We start from the raw sequence: 23585 nt of genomic DNA, 5'->3' as shown, positions 1-23585 counted from the left end.
TGAAAATTAACTAAATAAAAGTCAATTTTACTGGAAATGTCTGAAAAAATATAAAATCAAATGAAAGTTAAAATAAAATGGGTGGATGCCACAAAATCTGTTAAGTACTGTCGAATGTTGTTATTGAATCTGAAAATTTTAGAAAAGGCAAGCCTATCTCGTTCTCGTATCATTTAATCTATTCCTCCTTTTGTTTAAAGTGTCGTTTATTGTTTCAAGAAATCTTTTGATTACTTACTTTTACAGTACGTTTTCCTATATAAGACGTTACAAAGTATAAGTCATTATTTCAGTCATCGTTGTCGATACCAGATGACAAGGCGTTTCTGAAAGGTAATTTTTTTCAGCACAGTTCACTCAGGAAATAAATGAAACTCGCATCTAAATCTTAATTTAACATTCATCCGTGTCCTGCTTCTCGTTTGTCCCTAAACATACATAGAAATGTTCTTCGACAACTCATCAACTGACTGTTTTAATTAAACTTTTATTCTCTTTCTTACCTATGCTCACCGATTTTCTTCGTTGAAAGAAATTTATTGATACTTTGGGACTATAACAAGCGGTATTTTACCAGGATGTACTATTCCGAGGAGTATTCGACGTGTAGAAAAATTTACCAAAACATCAACATTCGCTCTTAATTTTCTTGATATTTGCCAGTCAATTCGCACCGATATTATCTATTTTTCCTTAGTTCCTCAAATTAACTTTTCATTTACCCAACTTTAGAGTAATTCATCCATTGGTATTTACTCGAGTGGGTTCCTGATTAGACCTCAAATCGTATCATTATATCGAAATTGATAATTGCTTGAGTCACCTGGTTTGCAACCGAATTATATCTCGATAGAAATCCACTCATACAAATGCTACTAATTAATCTCCACTATGCAAAATCAGTAAGTCACTCAACTATTTAATGGTCAATGGTCACATACTTTAGATAATAATAAAAAATTACCGTCAACCACATCGTTAAGAATATAAAATCGTTTAACGATACGATTGACTTTTCTGCTTACAATCAAAACCTCTTCAATGTCAACGCAATTTTCCTGGCTTTACTTTGAATAAATAATTTTATTTTCGACGCACATGTGCTCATACTCATACATGTGATAAAAATATCAAATAAAAATAAAGAAATGTTCCTCAATAAAAGTGTTTCCATACGCAGAATTTATGTTTCCTGAATGGGTTTATTTTTTCCATTGAACGTACAAACAATCTACGATTTTCATTTTGATATGACGCCACTACCGAAGTAAACAAAAAAAAATTGATTAAAAGTTGACTTAAACCTGAATGAAACACAAACGAATAAAAAACTGAGGCCATTCAACTGCTATTGACGATTAAGACGCAAATAAGTGACGAGCTGCTGTTCTTTTATGTAGTAAACTCTATACTACAAATTGATGTAAACTATTTGGTCTACATCACAAGTCACAACAACCTTACTATTTCGGAAAAGGTCATTCTCACATTACCATCTGTATCACAACTAAATTATGAATTTGAAAAAGGATACATTTCTTGGAAAAAGTCCAGATGAGGTGGTTGAAGAATGTCAAGTGCTGATAATACCTGGAACAAAAAATATTTTCAATTAGTTTTAAAATCAGAAAAGTTCAATAAATGAAAAGACTTTGAAGGAAAAACTAGACCATCGGTAAATATTAATGATAACACCCGAAATGACCTTGAAATTCGTAGGAGGTGAATAGCTTTTGTAATCTGTAAGACGCAACCTTAGGTTAGGACCTGACCTGAAGCCCTTTACGAAGCTTAATTAAGACAATGAGAGCGAAATAAAATTGGCCATTTGATTGACACTTCTCCACGAATTTTCTGGTCCTTGGTAAAATCGATTCAACAATTTAAATGTCCTTGCGTAGTCATAAATTCATAAGACCCCAAAAATTTAATTCTCATTGCCACCGCTCACAAATAATTTTCACAATCAATGTAAACAGGTCCACCGATTTCGATCTTTATTCATGCAAAGTATAGCCCGAGAGCTTACAAAACTAACAAAACCCATTGTTATTACCGTCGTCGTGTTTCAATTGTCTTATTTTATAACCCAACCCGAAATTCCCCCACAACGATACACATTTTAGCTAATCTCATTACATTAGACGATGGGAGGCAAAAACCAAGACTCTTACAATTACTCCATATCATTCTATAAGTCGAATAGATGCAGTCTCCAAAATTGTAAATAAATTCCGAATTAATGGGAATCAACTTGATTCAATCAAGTGAACGGTTCGGTTCAAAAAAAAAAATTAAACACAAAAAACAACAATTAAATGAAGCATAAAATTGATGTCTTAACAGCTACATCATTAACAATGGCATTACGCCTTCTTACACACTCAACTCTCAATTCAACCTAAATCCACAGCGTTTTAATTGTTCTCACATGCTGCTAAAAATAGTTTCTGAAATGCTATTTACGTCTTCACTTTATTAAAACCATTCAGTTTTTAGTGTAGCGTTGTGCACATTTTACTATATTATAATATAATCGCCGTACGAATGAAAGAAAGAAATATAAAAAAAACTTGCTCATCATCGTGACAGATCCGTTACAAATTTTTCAAAACGAAATAATTCATATAATTCAGACGGTGCGTCTAGAATCGAAAATTTATTTTTACATCTTGTGAATTATTGCGTTTACCGACTTTTTTTTCTCTTCTTAAAATTTTCTCGTTTTTTTTTTGCCTCCCATATAAATTGCGAATAATTTATCAAAAAATTACGTTTCTGTACGATTTTATTATTATTTTCAGAGGCAAGAAATTATTTTCAAAGAAAATCATCTGAAAAATAAGCAAAAATAAATGTCGTGTGCATACGCCAACAGTTTAAAGACATTGAGAAACACTTTTCTTTGTTTATTACGCCTATAAAGTGGATATCAGATGTTGGGTGTTCTTGACTATGTCTGACTGATGTATGTTCACTACAAAAAGCTAATCTGAGTTCTTAATATTTTTGTCGATGTGAGTAGTGAGTAGTGAATATAAAGAAAACTGCTCACTGGTTAATAATATATGTCCACAGCGTCTGACGAGGGCATTACCATTTTGATTTATATTTATTGATCTTTGTTGTGTTTTTAAACGATGAGTTTTTTTCTCCTGTAAATTTATAAACGATCGTGTTTGGTGTGCCTTCTAAAAATGGTTTTAATGTCACTTGAGGTCGTTTCTTTTGTTAATTTTAATGGTTTTTTGGAGTTTTTTTTTTGTGTCACCATTGTGGGAAATTCATGGGTTAATGAATGCAAGAGTCTGTTGGCTCTACACATTTCTTTGTTGAAAATTCCAAGTAATCTTCTTTACATTAAATTGTCAATAAGTTATTCACTTAAAAAAAAGAAGACTTACTGACTGAGTAAAAGGTTTACAAAATCAATTTTAATAAATTATTTTCACAAGACAACGGACTCTGTGGAACGAAGAAACATTTGATAGATTACAACTCATAATTACCGTTGCAATTTCTTTCGTGTCTTCTTTCATGATATTCTACAAAATCATTGTTGCCCATGCTAATAAATCGTTTAATGCCTGAAACGTAAAACTCATCGACCTTTCGTCTAGTCACGATTACTCAAGGCTAATTAGATGTTACGCTGTTCTGGCAATAATAGGAATGACACATACTATCATGGCTTATCATTAGGACAGATAGGTAGGTAGGTACCTAGACATTACAGACATAAACTTCTACTTTTAAGTAGCTATCTAGCCATGTGATCATTATTTCTATCCACCTGCATGTGCATGTGTAGCATTTAAAGTTAAGGACTTTACGGATGCTTGAAAATTGAAGTCATCGAAAATTGTAATCTTTGAGAATGGTAGTTTTTGAAAGCTAATGTAACTGATTCCACACGAATTTCATTGAAAAAATGAAACTCTAGATTTTAATTTTCTAAATTTTTGTCAGGCGCGTTCGCAACAAGAATGAAATACTAAAACAAAAAATCTAGATTTTCATTGCTAAACAAAATTTTGTGTGGAATCGTTTACAAACTACAACAACTCTCAAATCAAAAAAACATGTCGAATTTCACTTTCTCCTTGTACTACGGTCATTGTAACGTACGATAGAGAAATGTAGTCAAACCAAATATGACGTTGCCGGGAAGTGTTGTTAACAGCTAAGAACCAAATAAATAAATTTTTTCTACTTACGTTTTCGTGTTTGAAAAAGCACAACATTTTGAGTTCTCGGAATACTCTTTTGGATGAAACAAGCGATTGAAATACATTTGGAAGCTTCTTAAGTGCAACACGTCTACCATCTCGAGGATCTGTGACAGCCCTGTAATAAAAGATAAAAAAAATTATTAATTAAAATTCAAAAAGAGAATTCAATTTCAGAGAGATTTGGAGATGAACTTATACATTAATTATAAATAGCAAACTTTTGCAAAAGCATTTGCAAGTCTATTTACTCACAGAACTCATTTCAAATCATCCAATTTATTTGCGAATAATGTTTATTCAAAATTCAGTTAATTAAACCGGAGGCGTTCCGAAAGACAGCCACTAAAGCAATTCAAAACACAATAATAATTGTAAATAAATTTTCCGTTCCGAGCCTTTTCTGTACAATCCTGTGAAATGTTCTAATCAATATTTGGCACAATATTTTGTTTGGTTTATTCGTTTATAGGTTTTGAACAGTGTGTTTGGATAAAGCCCATAAATATAAACTTCCGGTTTGAATGTTTCATATTTTTAATGAAATTAGTGTTTGATTCTCAGTTGAATTAATACGAAAAATTGAAACATTTAATTGGCAAAATGAGCATGTTTATAATGAATCAATTAGTGTTTGTTAGTTTCGAGTGGTTTACGTAATATGTTCAGTGACCTGCGATGAAATAAGCAAAATTTTAATTTTATAATCGACACTTGACCAGGGCCTATTGTCGCGAATTATATTTCAGGAAAAAACTGAAAAAACTTCACAATTTTTCGGAATTTTTTCTGAGAGTTTCGGAGTTTCTAGGATTTTTAAGCATTAAAGTTCCAAAAAAAACCCTTTACTTGACCCCACAATTTTTAAATTAATTTTGCATCTTAAAGGACGCATTCACAGGTCGCACCAACATCATGATTTTCCTTTAATCACTTCCCTGCTCATATTTCTATATTAATTGAATTTTGAGCCGTTCGTCAGTAATACAATTATTGTTAGTAGTGAATAAATTTACGATGACGTGTTTTATTCAAGTTCATTTTGTAAGACACCAAGAGTTTCGCTTTTTATTAATATTTTTGTGGGTAAAATTTTATTACATGTTTTATGAGTGAAGACGGTTATCAACCTCCATAAAATATGAATTTCGAATATCGTCCGAATTTATATCACATCCTGACTTTTTTCAATTTTTCATTTTAAAAGATAAATATTTTGCTCCAAAATTTAGATATACCTAAACCTAACAGCGACTGGTAGTGAATATGCTATGTCCGTGTTTTGAAGCTTTTAGAAATATTAGAAATAAGAAATAGAAAGTGCGAAATGAATGTCTCACCCCCGAAATTATAAGTTACAGGTGGTCTCACAGTTATCCGTTTTGTTTCCATTTAATAGGATCATTCCTTTTTCTATTGTTTAAACAGAACTGTCAAGTTATTCGAGCAATTCGAAATGAGTGTAACTATTGTCTTTAAACAACAGAGGCACAATGTAAACGGAATAAAATCGAACGACTGTGAATCCAATTTAAATATTAGAAAATTGTTAAAAACAACATCTTGAGAGTTGGTAATTTCGATCGGGACCTCTGGACCACCCTTCGAGTCACTACCATTCATAAGGTATTACGCTTTAAGCTACATATATGTATACAAGTCCGAATTAAGTGGTGAAAATTAACATTCTTTACATACATTTACTCTGCGCACATGATCAACAGTCATTGGTAATATAATAAGAAGATTATTTGTTCAGTATCTGAGTCGTTTTCCGATGATATTATGAAAATATTTACATTTTTACGTTTCAGTTATGAATACAATTATTTAAATATTTTTATCCATTTCAAATGGAAGACAAGTCGGTTGGAGTAAAACTTTATATTATATTGGATGAAGGCATAGGAAAACAAATACCAAAAACAATATTTTTACTTAACCATTTTTCAAAAAAAAAAAATGTTTGAGTAGACAAGTGGTAAACTGGTAAATGATCGATCAAATAAATTTTCTGTTTTGTTGAGTCATCAAAGTGAATTATGAATGCATTTCCATAATTTTTTTCTTCTCTGCCTTAATCTTGAAAGTCTCCAATTTCGAGTAGGTATAACTTATAAAATTAGAAAGAATATAAAAAAAAACTCATCAAATATTCCAATAATTGTACCATATTGTTATCGTCTTTTATATACTTTATGACAATAAAAAAAATTATTTGTTAAAGTCGAAGAAAAAAATAGAAAAAAAGTTATCCTCACTTCACTAACAATTTATAAAAAACCGATTTTTCAACGAAAATCTGAAAGGAGGAAAAAAATTGAACATAAATAATGTGGTTTGATGTATATATAGATACATACATGCATCCATTACATACGTGCTCTCTCTCAGCTCATATATGTGATGGGTCGTTTTCCATTTTAAAATCAAATAATTCTTATTACACCATAACGTACCTCTCTTCGGTTGATGCTGAGTGATGTGCGGTCATATAAATTTAATGATTTTTTCAACGGAGATAATGCCTTTTCATGTATGAATTGTATAGTTTTGGTGTAATAAATGTAATGTAACAAAGACGATAAAATTATAATACCCAAAGCCATCGTTCATCTACTTATCATTTCTCATAAAACGGAATAATTTTTAATAATTTATAGATCTTTTCAGTGAAATGGAAATAAGAAAATGACAAGTCAAACAAATCATTTCTGATTTAAAATTCAACGAATTTGATATGGATTTGAGGGCAAGCAAGTCCATTAATATTTATGGTTACGGGGGTATCATTAGAATGCAAGTGTTGTAACTTTTGTTACGTAGATGTAAATTTTGGACATTCCGTATAACCCCTTTGTAAAATACTAAATCCGGAAAATCTGAAATTTTGTTGGCAAAAGAATTTCATTCGAAAGTAAATAATTTTTGTTGCACATTTAACGATTCTGTATTACTGAAGACTTTGGTATTAGTGTAAATAGTAGGAAACAGACGCCAGCCAATAGAAGGAAGTAATACGCTAATAGATGCCAAAACAAGGTTATATACAATAACTAAAGGGAAGTAGAGCCAATAAACGGAAATGGGATGGACAGAATTCTACCACAGATCGGTTACTATTCTACCCTTCATTCCTACAGAAGTCACTATAATATCGTCTGTCCTAGTCCTATCCTTTTCAAAGTAACCATCGGAAAACTACAAAGAAAGTTTTTATTTAAAAATATCAATTTATCAGCGACCAGGAATGATTTATTTACTATCATGATGGATAGCCGGTACTGAACACAGAAATGAGTCTATTACAGAAGTAAAACCAGTTCAACTTGATGCATCGTACCGGTCTCGTAAATAAAAAAAATTATTTTACAAAATGTTTCTTGTCTTGTCTAAAGTTCTTCTGTGACTGATATACTCGTTCAGACTTTAAGAAATACGCTGAAGCATTGAGGCGGAAAACTTTTATCACCTGGTAACATAAAAAAAACATGAACAAACCAAACCACAACTTAACAACAACAATAATTGAAAAAAATTAATGAAATTTGAGCTCAGTAATTGCGGCTGCTTCCTTTAAACAATGGTTTCAATTCGAATAAATTTAGTTTTCAATGACACATTACAAAAACGAATTATTGACCAAACATTTACACTGTTTTTTTCGTCAGTGCGTTCATGTAACTGTATGCTACCTAAGCTTAGGGGTAATCTTGAATCAAGCCAGTAAAGTTCTCAGACAATTGTTACGGAAACTGAATAGTGTAATCGAACAACTAACGCCTTATGTTGCATTGAATTCTACAAAATTTTGTATTTTGCATTGGTAAATGCTTTTAAAAAGAAACACCACGGTGTAAAGCAGCCAAAACGCAGAGGAAGAGACAGAACGTGCTGTGCATATTAGTAAATTTTATTATTACAACAAAACATAAATATTAAGCGAATGTATATGGAGTGGAGCTATACACACAATGTGAAGTATATTTACCATGAAATTGTGTATACATGAAAGGCGTTTATCATTTTTCGAATTTCATCTCTAAACTGTTGTAATGTGGATAACGTTACAATAAGACAAGAGAACAAAAAAATGGTAATCTAATTTTCATGGAAAACAAACGCTTAACACATAAAAATGAGAAAAGAAAAAGAAAGAAATCTGAAAGAAGATATGGTCGAAGTCATTAATTAAATTTATTATTATTTTTCGGTGTATGCGGTAAGATGTTCGTTCGAGTTACACGGAAATCTGTGCTTGTATCGCAGAACGATTTTTCTTATCTGTTCGAAACATTTAAAAAAAGAGTTGTTCGTCATTAACGAATTATGTTGGTTGGTCTTTTTATTGTATCATTAAACATTGACTGTGACCACGATCATCATCTGTAAAATGTGCGGTATTTTCTTGTGAACGTTTATCGTCGTTGGATACTTGCACAATCGAGCCATTAATAAGCGATGGTACTCGAATAAACTTTTATATATAAAATGCACCTGTTCGTCGTCTTTTTGTTTTAATCCGAATCATTCAAATCAACTGTTCAAATATGGTTAATCGACAACATCCTTCGATTTCTTGTCTTGATAGACTAAAGGAATATCTCTTTTCATCACAAACTTTTTTATTTAATACTGAAACTCAGGTAAATTTTCGAGAGTTATAAACAAATACCGAAAAAAGATCACAATTTATTTTCGACGAAAGAACTGGTTTGACACAGACAGACAAATTTGAATATAAAAATGTTGAAACTCCTTTGTCCAAAATTCAGTCAAAACTTTATATCTGGGTTTTCGTAAGATACCTGGATGCGAATGAACGTGGGACGAAGAAGGGAATGAGTTGTCAAGGTATAAGAATCGTTAATACATTTTATATTGAATGAGAGACACTTGAAAACTGTTGAAAATGTGATTATGTAGTGACTACCAAACACTTAAAATGTTTGAATAGTTGTCAAGTTGTTTGCTGTTAATTTATGTCAAACGCAAAATGCAACTGGAGAAGCTTTATATCCAAGTGCAAATCCAAAGCATCTGTTAGTCTTATCACCATCCATTGTCACTAAATTTGCACTCATTAACTTCATTCTACGTCGAATAAAAATTGCATGAACGGCAGGTGAAGATTTATATAATTGCTAGAGTTCAGGTCAAGGGCTATATTTGCTTTTAATGTGTAATATGATGAATGTGAGGGGATGAAAAGACTTTATTCAAATCCGTTTAGTGGCTAGTGTGTCACGTCCACAGTAAACGGTTGAATAGTCGTTTCACCTCTGCTGTGAAATTTGAGAGTCCCGAGTTGAACATTTGGGATACAAAACAAATGGTAATTGTTCGGAATTCATACGAGCAGAAGCAGATATATATTGCACAATAAAATGGACAGGCCGCCGTTCGGCCGCCCCCAAAACCACATGTGTTCTTTTACGAAAAATGGCAATTTAAAACTCAATTTATAATTTGCTTCTTTATCTAGCTGAATCCGTTGAACTTGGTAAAAACATCGCATGCAGTTAATTGACGTCCCGTTTCAAAAATATTGCTTGATTTGTGCACCTTTAGTTGTTCGATTCTGTTAAACAAAAAGGTATTCATTCGACGTGATATGTCTTTCGGCGACGAATATAATTTTTATTTGCCCCATCGATATAGCAAAAGTTGTTTTTGTTCGGTGCGTGTGCCCAATCAACTGATATTATTCTATTTGTCTGTGTATTATGGTAGGATATATATGTATAAAAATTGAATGAAGGCATTTTGGTCAAAATAAATTAAAGTACAAATTGACGTCTCATTGTACCATGTTCGTTGAGTAAAAACACTAAGAGCATCACACAAAAATGTCATGTGCAGTCTGTGCAATGTGTTTCAATTCATTTAACTTTATATATCTGGCACAACGTGACTGAAAGATTCGTTCGCATTTCATGTGGCAGATGTTTTTTGCGGCTTATCGATTTGTTTTTATGCAAAAGGATTTCCATTTGGATGTACTGAGCTGGTATAAATTTTGTTAAATTTTTGAAATATGAAAATGAATTTACTTTCGTGTATCAGCCGGCACAGCTCGGTTCATTTGAATTGAATGTGACACCGTAAAGAAAGAAAATTGAAAGGAAAATTTACCGGATAAGCTTTTCAGATTGCGAATATGATTTTATTACTGTGCATTCACACGAGGAAACATCACCGTGTTTGGGGCTTTATCCATAGAGTGTAGAGATGAAATTTGGTTGTTTGAAGTTTGCAGATAAGAACTCAACTCAAAGAGCTGATTTTCATTAAGATTTTTTTTGAAGAAAATGAGAACGTAATGAGCTTAATGCTCTCCAGGTTTACCATAACAGAGAGATAAAAAGAAACTAGCAAACTTGCACATTTTATTCCTCAAGCTTCGTTCAAGTTTTCATGTTAGTTGGAACAAGTAAATTTTAGAAAAATGAAAATTGCTTCTTACAATTGCTTCTTTTAACGTAGCTCCTTAGAATTGTTTACATACTGGAGCTACGCGGGTCGTTGTAATCGATATATTTTTTACGGAAAATAAATGAAATGACCTAATAGGTTCACTTACTGAACTAATTGTTCCAGTGTACCACAGAAAATTTTAATCATTTAATCTATTATGGCATGCTCTGTTCGCTCCTTCAGTATCTCGTTTCTAATAAAAGTGTCTCATTTCAGCCTTACTATCACAATTTTGCATCTTTTTCTCCCATTAGATACAAAAGCACGTCTATTTAAAACGTATAGAAAACACTGACTATTCGACTAACAGAAAGTTACTCTTAAATCGCATAATCGCATAAATTATTGACAACTTTAAAAACAATTTGCGTAACATTGACCCAATCTTTGCTTCTGCTTCTTATCAATTTCTGACAAAACCAGTTGTATTTTTAGCTCATAAATGTGGTTCAAGCCATTAAAAAAGCAAATTATGCATCCCAGAAAGCATCTGCACGTCTGATTTAATTCTTCTTTTTTTTTTGTTCGCGATAAATTAATACCGCCACACTTGATTATCGTATCGTTTTTTTTGTATTGAAATAGTGTAGACAGACAAAATAAATAATCGAAGTGAACTTTTAATGCTTACAAAGTCATTGTTCGTTTTATAGTTTGGTGGTTACGTGACATGAGATCGTATTAATCCAATATGCGGGATTTGATGGTCGCTTTTATTTGATGTATTAACATAAAATGTAAACGAAATGGTTTATGGATACATTACCACTGATATTGTAGTCATTCGTAATGGTTGGATTGTCTTCGGAAATAATTAGCGTGAATGACTCTACACGAATTAATAAAAGAAAGAGAGAAATAAAACACCATTTATGCATTCAATTTCGCACAGAAAATGTAAATTTTTAATTCTGTATTATACGATCATACGAACGTCTTCTGTGGGAAATGGGAAAAGTATTATGCTAGTTGAACCGTCAGAAGTGAGACCGTTATGACAATCCTCTTTACCCGGGGCTTTATGATTAAGTAGATTACTTATTCGAAATTAAAACTACTGCTTCAACATAAACCATTTAAGAATTCGGAAAATTGAGAGTCATTAGACAAATGAAGTAGAAGATCTTCAAACAAAAACTAGACGATTATTTTAACAAAAGAAGTAACAGATTTAGTGATTATATCGTCATAGGTTTGCTCTGTTTGTAAAAACTTAATTACCCGTACCTCGCGCAAACTTATTTCGTTTATGAAATAGTAATGATAGATTCGTGTGTATAAGATGATTCAAGAGTTTGAGTGAAAAGTTTTTTGATTTTTTGTTTATTTTCCAATTAGATTTCCCATCGCAAATGAAGGAGTCTCTTCAAATTTTCTTTTTCTCACCTCATTTACGGTAAGCAATAAGTCTTATTAAGTATTGTAATTTGTAGCCACTAACAATAACAACAACGATACGATTCTAACACGTTATAAATCTCCCGAATCGCTTATTCATACAAGGACTACTATCTTAAATCAAATTTGCATATTTCACTACAGTATCTGAAGAAATACTGGGCGATATAAACGATTGTACGAAACTTGAACAATCTCGATTATACTATATTATATAGTTACATGCTCACGTTTTATTTGAGTTTATTCTAGGAAAACCTAAATTAGAATATGTTTCATTAACAATGCGGAATGATGATTCAACACAAAAGCTGTGTAAAGACAACAAATATAAACTTTGAATGGGGTCATGGATCTCAAAGCTATACTCTACTGATATTTAATAAAACTATAAATTACAAGACTCGATATCTATATTGAAAGTATATAGCAGCAACGACAGGTATAACTTTCCATAAACTTCTTGTTGTGGTGCATCCACTTTATATGGAAGAACAATCTACGATGCACTTGAGTAAATTCATTATGAACTGCAAAACAAGTTGCACAAGCAATTTATGTCTCGTCTACCATGCACTGCATTATATACACTTTTGTTGAAATAACCCCTAAGACATTAAACGTATCGATTGAAAGTTTTGCGAAACTATTTTCGAAGCGAATTTGTGCATCAGTCGTTATGAAATGTCGACGCTGTTCGTCAAGGAAATTATTGCCATGATAAACAGACAGTGTAGAAGTGTTAATAACCGACTGATGAACTCAAACATAGTCATGAAATTTTAGACGAGCATATTAATTAACTTTGCAACGTTCTATATTTTCGACCAATTTTGTTTGTAAATAAAATTGAAATCAAGTTACTAATCAAGGAAACACACAGGAAGTGTTGTTGGTCTTGAATTCTATACTCTGACTAGCCAAGAATATATTTTAAAGAGGAAACTTTATCTATTTGAAATAGGAGTCGATAATCATTTTTTTGTTTTGGTAAACAAGGTCGACAGGTCCTGAGCTCCCCACTGGCACACTAGCTGATTACTTTATACTTTATATTACTTTATTGATCACAAACTTCGAGCAAAAAACTCTGTGGAACTAAATAGTTACTTAAACTTCGAACAATAAGAAGGTTACCAAGTCAATGAATTTAGTTAACATTCGATACACAGAAGAATACACGGAAATGACCGTTTGCTTTGTTGGTTTTTCTGTACCACAATTGACAATTTCTTTTTGCTTTTTTGGTGGATTTCTGGCTAGAAGGCTGGAAACGTGTATTTATGTGTTAACGATAGTCATAATTCTTTTGGCTTCATGCCTCTTAAACTGTCTATGGTTATCATTATCATAAAATGCCTATAATTCTATACGGCTTTGTGCAATTCGTTCCACAAAGCTGTGAGTCCAATTGAATATATATGGATTACGCACGTGAGTTTGATAAGATAAGAACGATGAGTGTCTGTCAACTTATATTTCATGTTTATGTCGGATCGTCTTTTCGGTTGCCGATCACCGTACAGAAGTGCTCGTGCAAGCGGCTATATTATGTAATTGTGATTACAGCCCTTTGCCTCGGATACCGCAATAATTCGCACTTATATGTTCTACACCCAGGCCCGGACTGGCCATATGGTGAATTCGGGGAATTCCCGATGGGCCTTTTGGATTTTTGTATGAGAATTTTTAATTTGTGGGCCTTTTTAAATTGAGTTGCATGTAGCCCCCGATGGGCTTTTTCGAGCCAGTCCGGTACTGTACACCGTTTACATTACCTTTTACTATCAAAGTTCTCGCTTGCAACAAAGCTTAATTGAAATTGATGAAATTTGTGCTCCTGTGGTAATTTCATTTAAAAACTTTTTAATTTTTCAAATAAACGGTAAATAGATTTCACAAAACTCCAACCCTCCAACACAAACAAAGTATTTACTCGTAATTTTATGGTGCAACTGAATAGATCAACAAATTAAATAATTTTCCGTTGATAATTGACGGGAATGATGTGAGTGATAGTATATCATGAATGAACTAACAAAACCTACTGCACCTTGTGAATGGGAAAATGTTTTCATTGTTTAAAGTTTTATATTTCAATTAATGTCCCAAACACTTCGTCTCCCTAAAGCACAGCAGCTCCGACTGTAGAGTCAACTTTTAACGAGCACTGTTGGCAGGTACATGAAATGCTTTTTATGGCAAAACAATGGAAAATCACTGCACTGATGAACTATCAACATATTAAGCAAATAACATTGCAAATATCACGTTACAAAATTTATGAATTCGAAAATTATTTAATTGATTTATAGGTAAAAAACGAACGCGAGTTTTCAAACTATCATTAATTCAGCAGAAAGTCGATTAAATTAGCGTAATTTGTCAAAACCTGCAAGCTAATTTACAAAATATAATTAAACGTATGAGTTTTAGCATTAAAGTGAGTAAACGTATAATCAACGGAAAATGTAAAATGTTCTATTAACATGTAAGGTAACATGCTGAACATATATGCAGTCTTTGTAATTATTTTTATAAAGTTTTTCACGCATACAAATATTAAGTGCCCATACTAATTTATGCTAAATAAGTTTTTTTTTCGAAACAACAACCTTTCAATGGATTCTCCCACAAATCACTTAACTTCAGATATCGTTTTTCTCAACAGAACAAAAAAAGCTTTTCTTTTCACAAAAAAAAAGTTGTACACACAAAAGAATAATAAATTCCTTATCTGGAACATCTAAAAAGAGATGAGAAATCCACGAATATATCACGAATACTTAACGCTAAAATGAACTTGACTAAGATGATGTTGGACGTCTTATTGTCGGTTGTAGTGCTGCTTTAAGAATTTTTTAATATTATGTATAAAAATTACTGAAGGCGTCGTTGAAAGGCATTTTCGGATCTTAGTTTGCTGAAGAAATTATCCTATCGCTAATAGCAAGAACACTTTGGTCTTGTTGTATCCAACCGAAACGACATTACCACCATCACCAGTAAGCATTTTATTTAATGACATTTAACAGCTCGTTAAATCAATTTCAGTAATTCAGTATCAGATATGCTCTGCCTGTACAAATTAAAAGAAACAGATCGAGAAAAGCGACATGGGTACCAGACAGATTAATTGAACACTAAGGATAGCAGAATTTTATGTTTTGATTGAGCATTTTCTTCGAATAAAAATTTCTGAACGCAGAAAGACTCACGCTTCTGTTTGCATTGATTTTATTAATTTGTTATGATTGATGATAGCCGATTTTAGGTAGAATAAACTGGTAAGTCGTTTAATATTGGAGAGTTTTTGTTATTGAAAATTTGCTCAATTAATTTGTGACGTTCTTAAGGACGTGACCTTGGTGATCTGTACTCTGTCACCAAGATAACGCTTTTAGTTAGATTTGATGATGAAATTAACATAGTTCGAAAAAATCCTGTGGTTCGTTAGACAACATCAAAATTAATGAAAGGTTTATAACTAGCACGACGTGGTAAGTGTATAAATTACCTAAAACCTTATCCTACAACCATTAGAAAATCTACCTAACAAGCTCCAGTACAGAGGCATTTTCACTTTGTAATTTATAGAACTTTCTTATACCCGAAAGGTTTGTGTGGGAACTTCGTTTTAAAATAACACTCTCCATAAGCCCTGGGTACACATTTATATCCAACCCACATGATACATTGTACAATTTATACAGAGCAATCGCTATATGAGTACAGTTTCAACTAACGACAAATATAGCTGCAGGGCATATAATGTTAATACACAAAATTGCATCCGAGACACTCGACTGCGGCACGTTCGAACAAAACTTTTCCACCCAATAACTTTTACCATTTTCACATAAATGGCGTCCAAATATGCGTCTCGACGAGTTTTTCATATCCAAAACTGAGTTCGTAGTTCGTACACAACCAACAAAGTTAAATTTTTGGTGACGACGACACGGTGAACGAAATTGTGTGTACCTAGCCAAGAAAACATGTTACGGCTGTGTATATGAACACATGGAACATTTTATTCGAATGAAATACACGACCCCAAAAAAGGAAATTATGAAATTATTCGTCGCGACATTTTCATTTTTTTTTCGTCGTTTCATTAAAGTTTTACGAAAAAAATGGATATCACGATAAATGGAAAATAAGGTTTTCCCAACTAGAGTTTGAGGTTCCATAAACATTTCTAGAGAGGTTATTCCTATGACTTTGTTGTAGCCTTCTCAAACTTGTATGCATATAAGTTCGGGTATTATGAAACTATTGAACATATACAGTCTACAGAAATGTGTCTGAGGACAACGTTGTCTTGGTTGCCAGGGAAAAATTATTCAACTCTAAGATAAATGAGTTTTCTTCGGAAAATGGATTATGGACGATTATGATATATAAATCTATATAACACAAAGAAAACGGATCAACTTTGAATTATGAGACCGACATCATGCTTGCATCATTTATCTCAATAGAGTAGAACAATATTTTAACAAATCCTCCTTTCGGACAACCTCATGTAAAGCTTTATTCAGCTGACTTATTCGTATAACGAAATTTGCAAACTCAATTAACTGTAATGCTGATGTAGTCATCCGTGTATACAATGACAAATGGATCTTCAAAGTAATACGGAACAGCAAAACTGAAATTAACAGCTTTAACAGTAAAAATTCATAAAGCGGTAAGATTCACGGTAGAAAAAATGATGATGGCTGATAAAATGAGTTAAGTAATTAGAACGCTCGTCAATTGCACCGTTATACATTACACAAGAACTGCAACTACTAAAATATTAGACTTAATCAACGACCGACATGTTCAGTCGTCTCAACGCTAAATTGAGACTTTGAAAACTAAAAAAGCTCCCAAGCTTCCCTTGGTGGCTTTTATGAGAGATAACTTTCGAATTTTAATATGCAATAAGGCAATAAAATCATATACGAAACAGGTGTGCCAAGAAGTCACATTGCATAACATATTTAATGGTATGATGTGTGATTGGTAAGTTTTGAATAGAATTTTCACTGAAGTTCTGGGTGAGTCAGATCTAAACGACACTTTTTTTAAAAAATGGAAGGAAATAAAGCTCACAGAGGAAAATGTTAGTGCTTGGATCAGCTGTAAATTTAAAATTTAATAAAACGACCGTGGATATTACGTCACTATTGGTAAGTACGATTTTCGTTATTTAAGATAAAGAGAGGCAGCAAATTATTAGGAAATTATTATTTATTCAGCAAATCTTTCTTTAACGAGACGACATAGCCGAGGAGAGACTAAATGAAACTTATTAGTTATTTCATGAAAGTTTAATGGGTACAATATTCAAGTAAAAATGTCTCCATAAATTAATATCCAAGTATACGTCGCTACGTGTTCCAAGCTTTTACAGATAAAAATCGATGAAACGTCGACATTCTACACGTCTCAGTGACATGAATGACATAATAAAGACGCTTTGAATTAACACCTTGAATTAGTCCTTCATATTAAATATACAGAAGTCAATATTGTAGGTACGGATAGTCATCTGTTATCGACAACATTGACAAAAATGAAGCACTGAGCTTAGGCTTTTGTTCTCTTTCACAGTAAAATGTAGAGTAAAACTAAAGAAGTACGGAAGAATCAAATGAAGTAACAGATTTAATCCTTATTTATGGCATTTATAGAAGCTTCTAATAAAGTGTCTGCAGATGGCTGTGTCATTGATAGCCAGTTCCCCAGGTATATGCTATGATTGTCATGAAAGCGGAGAAAAATTTTCTAATGAAATAGATTCCTTCACTTACATCTTGAAATTCGTCCAGCCAAAAAGAACCTCATTATATTTGGTTGTTAATGGACATCCACAGAAACGAAAGATTTGAATCAATTCGCAAAACTGGAAAACATCAGAATCAATACAGGGAAAAAACTAATCGTCTCACAACCACATACATTCATCCAGTAACTACACGCATAATAGCAGAGACAATAATATTAATTTATGAATTATAATAAAATATATATTAACAGCACATCACGAATACCATCAGCTTTCCAATATTACATAAAATCGATTTTTGCTTCTGCTTCAAATTATCACGCCAGATCGGTCGATGTATCGGAAAAATATTCAAATTGCATGTTGAGGCAATTAACGTTAACGGCTAACCATTTATGATTGGAATAATATTGTTATTGCTATAATTCGCATAACACTTTTTAATAGGAATATGAGACAGAGTCTGCCGGCAACAGCGGCAACAACACCAGCAAAGCAGCACCGGCATCGGCAGAGCATAGACAGCATAATGCAATTTTGGAATATGAAGCAATCGAACCACATTAATTTATGACTTTTTTTCCAACCATTTTTAATTAATATTGACACATGTTTTGATGATGATATGGCAAACATTGGTATAAAAACGATCAGACGGAAAATAAAACGAAATTGTGTTAATTCCTAAAATGTGCGACTATATAAAGCGGCTATGAATACAATATATATATACAGTGTGTGTGTATAAAGCTTTGCCCTACAAAAAATTCCGAAGTTCGTCGTTTCTTTGTACTCAACGAATATTTATTTTAATAATTAGTAATCAGTATCATGCGCATAAAATAAAATTTTCAGCGAGAAAATTAGTTTTCATTGTTTATGCAAATAAATCGCGCGCGGGGGTATTTGTAATGATTTGTAATGTTACAGTTTGAACAAAATGGTTTCTTGTGTTACTTTACTTCGATATTGATGTTTGCACTACTAACATATTTTTTCGAAGCATTAACGTAGGTAGATTTCAGATATTCGAGATTCTTTGGAAACAAAAAGCCCGACCTCGATGCAAAATCTTTATCATAAACAGTTCTTGCTGAGAATTATACATGGCATATTTGGTATCATTGGAAAGCTTAGACTTCAGGCTAACTGTTACAAGGTATGTCGTGTTGAAATATTCCAACCGGCAAGGTATGGGAATAGCCAAAGTTCACCGAGGGTTGCAAAAAAGTGACTTTTCTGAAAATGTACCAAAAGAGACCACTTTCAAAAAAAAAATATTGCCATTCGAAAGAGCACATTAAGTTTGTCTAGAAACGCTATTAAAGTGCTGGATCAAGAACTTCGTCGAGGAGGCATCACCCCTTGAAGAGGTGGAATTTTAGACTTTCAGCTTCTATTGCTCTGCGACCAAATGACCGAGAGCAATAATTTTTACATGGTTGTTCTTAGAATTTGTCCCTCTACCGATTCCAGTTTCAAACACTCGTCCAGCAACTTTCGCGGAGCCAGGCGACGATATTCCTAGTTCTCAGAAACGGCTCAGCGGTTGCGCCCGCAACATGTGCCGTTGGATAGTACACGCCTCCCCTAACTCAGCTATGAAAAGAACCGAGATGGAAGTCGACATGTTTATTTAAAGTTCGTTCAGCCCCACCGTGCCAAGGGACATTGTTAAGCTTAGTCGGAACGTTTACAAATTACTTCAATTCTGAAGAAATTTGAATTTTCGTTTTATGTCAAATGATTGTCAACGAATGTTCTTGCTTGTCGAATAAAAAAAAAATAGCGCCTTATCTCAAGTATCCAACCACTAGGTGAAATGAGCTGGTCATACATTTTTCCACACTAGCTGAAAATTTTGACAGATGACCCACACAGTTTGTGTCAAAATTTCATTTCACCTGGCATAACCAGGCCGACTTTACTTAAATTCAACCAACTGCTGAAACTGAAATTTAGTCATGTGCTGCTGCAGAAAACAAATTCGACATGCGTGCGTACAGCATTATGAAGATAAATTTACCTAAAATTTGGTTTGCATGTGTTTTCGCGAGTTCGTATTACATTCTGTGTTTTTATAAATTAGTTCTCACCTAGACCTTGTTGGTATTAATAGTCTGCGAATGGGCGTGAATCTACATATTCCATTTATTTCCTGATGATTCAGAAGAATAAGTCTGAACTGTGTAGATATTAGACAAGCGGCTTACCCGATTAAAATGTCCACACAACATACGCGATGTTAATTGTTTCATTCACATAAGGCTCATCACTATTTCATAATCATCAATTCAAAATCATGCGCTTTACATTTCAACACAAATCTATGTCTATCAATAAAATGTAAATACGAACTGAGTGACACCTTTTGCCATATTGGTTTCACCTTCATCTTCAATATAAATCTTCTCGTTTCATCAAAGAACACACGTTGAGAACAATTGTATAAATACCATTTGTGATTTGTTTAAGGAAATGGAATTGAATTAAAAGCGAGAAATGTTTTTCATTGGGTAAAATAGTAGATCGTCGATTAAAATTAATTAAAATCATTGACGTGAATTTAATGAGACACTGCACCATCATTTCGTAGTCATTCACTAAACAGTTTGACGAGCATTCTCATAATTGTGGATGTTTGTTTGTCTTTTAAATATAATTATAATTAGAAAAGCATATCTCGTTAGTATAACGTAAGTTGTCATAAATGAAATTGACTATGAAAGTTCATGTTAAATTCATATTAAACTGTGAGTACACAAAGTTATTATATTGAATAGGTGTAGCCGAGCTTTTCGTCTCATTAACGCCACACATATCATGTTATATAAGTGAAATTATACGACCAATTCTTATGTGTATTCCTCGTGTAAATAAAGCATTTAGAACTTTTAAGTTAATGCTCATTTCATATACGCTTGGCTTTTGTTATTACAAGCATACAGAATTAATTAATTTTCTACCAGAGCATGAACCGAAGGAAAGAAACATTTCCACTATTTCCGTTCTAAGATAAAGGTTTCTTTCATTTCACCATGATTCATTAAAAAGAAATTATTTGATGATTACTGAGTAGCTCAAAAGAGTTTGTCAATTGTTTATTAAGTGCAATGTCATATCATATTTATTAAAAGTGACCTTGACATTGGCTACTTACCAGTAAATCGAAATTTATTGGTTTTGTATTTTGGACGAAATAGGTAATTGTTTAACTATATACCCAGAAAAGCTATCTTCTCGCTAAGGCGAGGGCTTTGGATTCGTTATAAACGTTTCATCTTCATAACAAATTCCATCAGACTTTAAACTGATAGAGAACGGGTGCATTGTTAATCTAGTACGTAGATGTTAATAAATATTAGGAATCTACATTGTTGATAATAGTATCTTATGCACCAGCTCAAATTTTTCCTAATTTCGTTTCCATAGAGCTGTGCGATGGAGTACACGATGTAGGACTTTGTTCGAAGGAGAAGGATTGAGGGATCGTTTGTGTAATAACTGCACAATAACTACCAGTGCCAATGCCGATCATTAATTTTTGCTAAGATATAACTGCTTGGGCGACCCTTCTTATAAGATTACGGTAACACCAAAATGATGCACTTGAGGGACATCCTTAACTACACTTGCTGTGTCTATTGGAAAGGTTGGAAGGAAAGGAAGTGCATCGCTGGCACCAAAATTTTATTGACTGCTGGTACAATGGGCCTACTTGCATGTTTTGGGGATCTATTCCTGCTAAACGCCCTATTTAATAATACTGATAATGATAATAATCCATAGAGATTGGTAATCTCTTTGCCACTGTCGCCATGACCTGATGAGATGTGGTTTCGTTTTGAACAGTATTATTAAATGCAAGACATTGTAAAATGTTTATCACATATCTCACAGTTCGAAACAATGACAGAAACAGTTATCAATTGATTATCAAGAAGTAGCAAGCGTTCTGATTCGTGATATTTTTTCTCACTGCCTATGTATTTAAACAGAAGAAGCTCAAGTTATAGCTACTTTTCAGACACAAGTTAAGTAAAGTGCCAAGTAAATAATATCGACAATAAAGCAAAACAGTTGAAAGTTGAAATCTAATAATTCCACCACTAATATAGTTCCACAGGCACTCTTGTCTTATTCCATTTTTTTTTCGTTCTCCAACGCGAGTTCCTCTATTCACTCAAAAAAAAAGTTATTGAAAACTTTTACTGCCTCGGCTTCTAGAAAAACTTTTCATTTGAAATAAAACAACGAAAAATTCAATGCACCCAGAAAAAAAAATTATTTTTTTATGGAAGGGTTTTATGGGAAAAAAGGGAAGAAGAAAATGTTTTTGCTTGCGGATTGTTTTTTCATAACTGTGGGTGATAGTTTAAAATTACATTTGTTCAAATATTGAACATGGAGTATAATGCGAATGAAATGCATACTTTGCGGAATGCATTAGAATTTTATCGATACTGAAGTATGCAAATGTATCAATAAGCGAACCGAGCATTTCACTACTTTATTTACCTATCAATCACATATATGCAACGAATTTCCCATAAAATTCTATTCACAAAAGAGGTTTTTTTCGCTCGTTTCATTATTGATTCCACCGTACATATATCGTACACAAACACAAGACTTCGTAAATGGAACAAATCTTTATTGAAACTTTAATATTATTAGGCAATGCACATTTGAAATGTTAATTTTCTCCTATTGACAAACTGCATCGAAGCGTAGTTTTATTCGCATTGAAAACTGGAAACTTTTCAAATAAATTGAATAAAATTGAAGAGAGCTGAGACATGATTTGAAGATATTGATAAAATAAATCGGAACGAATTCAATGACAGTGAAGCATCGGTGATAAATGTTCATTCGAGAATGATTTTGGGTTTATTGTACAATTCATACAATGAGATATTGAAGACTGCAGGCAATAAATTTAATTTAGAAATATTCACTGTACAACGCAAAAATTGTGACTAACTTTTCTTTGTGTTTAAACATCACAGGTAGATATAAATACGCGAAGGATAAAATATCCCAACCGAATCCCAATCCAACTTTTCAAAGGCCAAAAATAAATTCGTTAAATTCCATCGATCCACCACATATGCTGGTAATTCTAACTCAATTCTTTGTGGATTAAAATTATTAAATTGATTAGAGCATAAAAAAAACTTCATTAAATTTATCCACTCACCAGTAACATTTATTACTATCTGCCTTCATGGCACAACATCACAAAATTTAGCTATCAAACTCATGTGAACGCTATTTTTAACCAGAATTGATTAAACCACGAATGACATATTTATTAGTGCGCATTAATGGACAAAATTTAATTGTTACCATGATATCGATGCGAGCACTGGATTCAGGACAAGCTGAAGTATAGGCATAAAAACTAAATTATTTATCTGAAAATTAATTTGAACTATTCAGGCTCATAAAAATCGTTTCATTTTACTTAATATATTGAGTATAATCTTCAGTTGTACTTCAACGATTACTTTGCTGTTTCAACTTCTATTCGTAAAATTTGTTCTTTTATCAAATGTGCCCAATCTATCTTGAATTCTTTTCCCTAGACACTATGACCACAGTATACTGTTATTCGTTGATTATGTTGTGTAGATTTACAATTTTTTACCGACATGGTGATGCGATAAAAAAATCTTGTATGTAACCAAAGGTCGGTCAGC

At 32.7% G+C, this 23585-nt stretch overlaps 1 protein-coding gene across 1 annotated transcript in view; it reads right to left on the bottom strand.

The window, feature by feature from the left end:
- The window catches only part of LOC119080715 (serine/threonine-protein kinase NLK2), a 79981-nt gene that overhangs the window by 19242 nt on the left and 37154 nt on the right, over positions 1-23585 (bottom strand). The window contains 2 exon segments of the mRNA XM_037189197.1: positions 1535-1590; positions 4218-4347. Coding sequence (XP_037045092.1) covers positions 1535-1590; positions 4218-4347 — 186 coding nt within the window.

Source organism: Bradysia coprophila, unplaced genomic scaffold (assembly GCF_014529535.1).
Source record: "Bradysia coprophila strain Holo2 unplaced genomic scaffold, BU_Bcop_v1 contig_350, whole genome shotgun sequence".
NCBI classification, from domain to species: domain Eukaryota; kingdom Metazoa; phylum Arthropoda; class Insecta; order Diptera; family Sciaridae; genus Bradysia; species Bradysia coprophila.
This window is presented reverse-complemented; position numbering and strand designations above follow the sequence as displayed.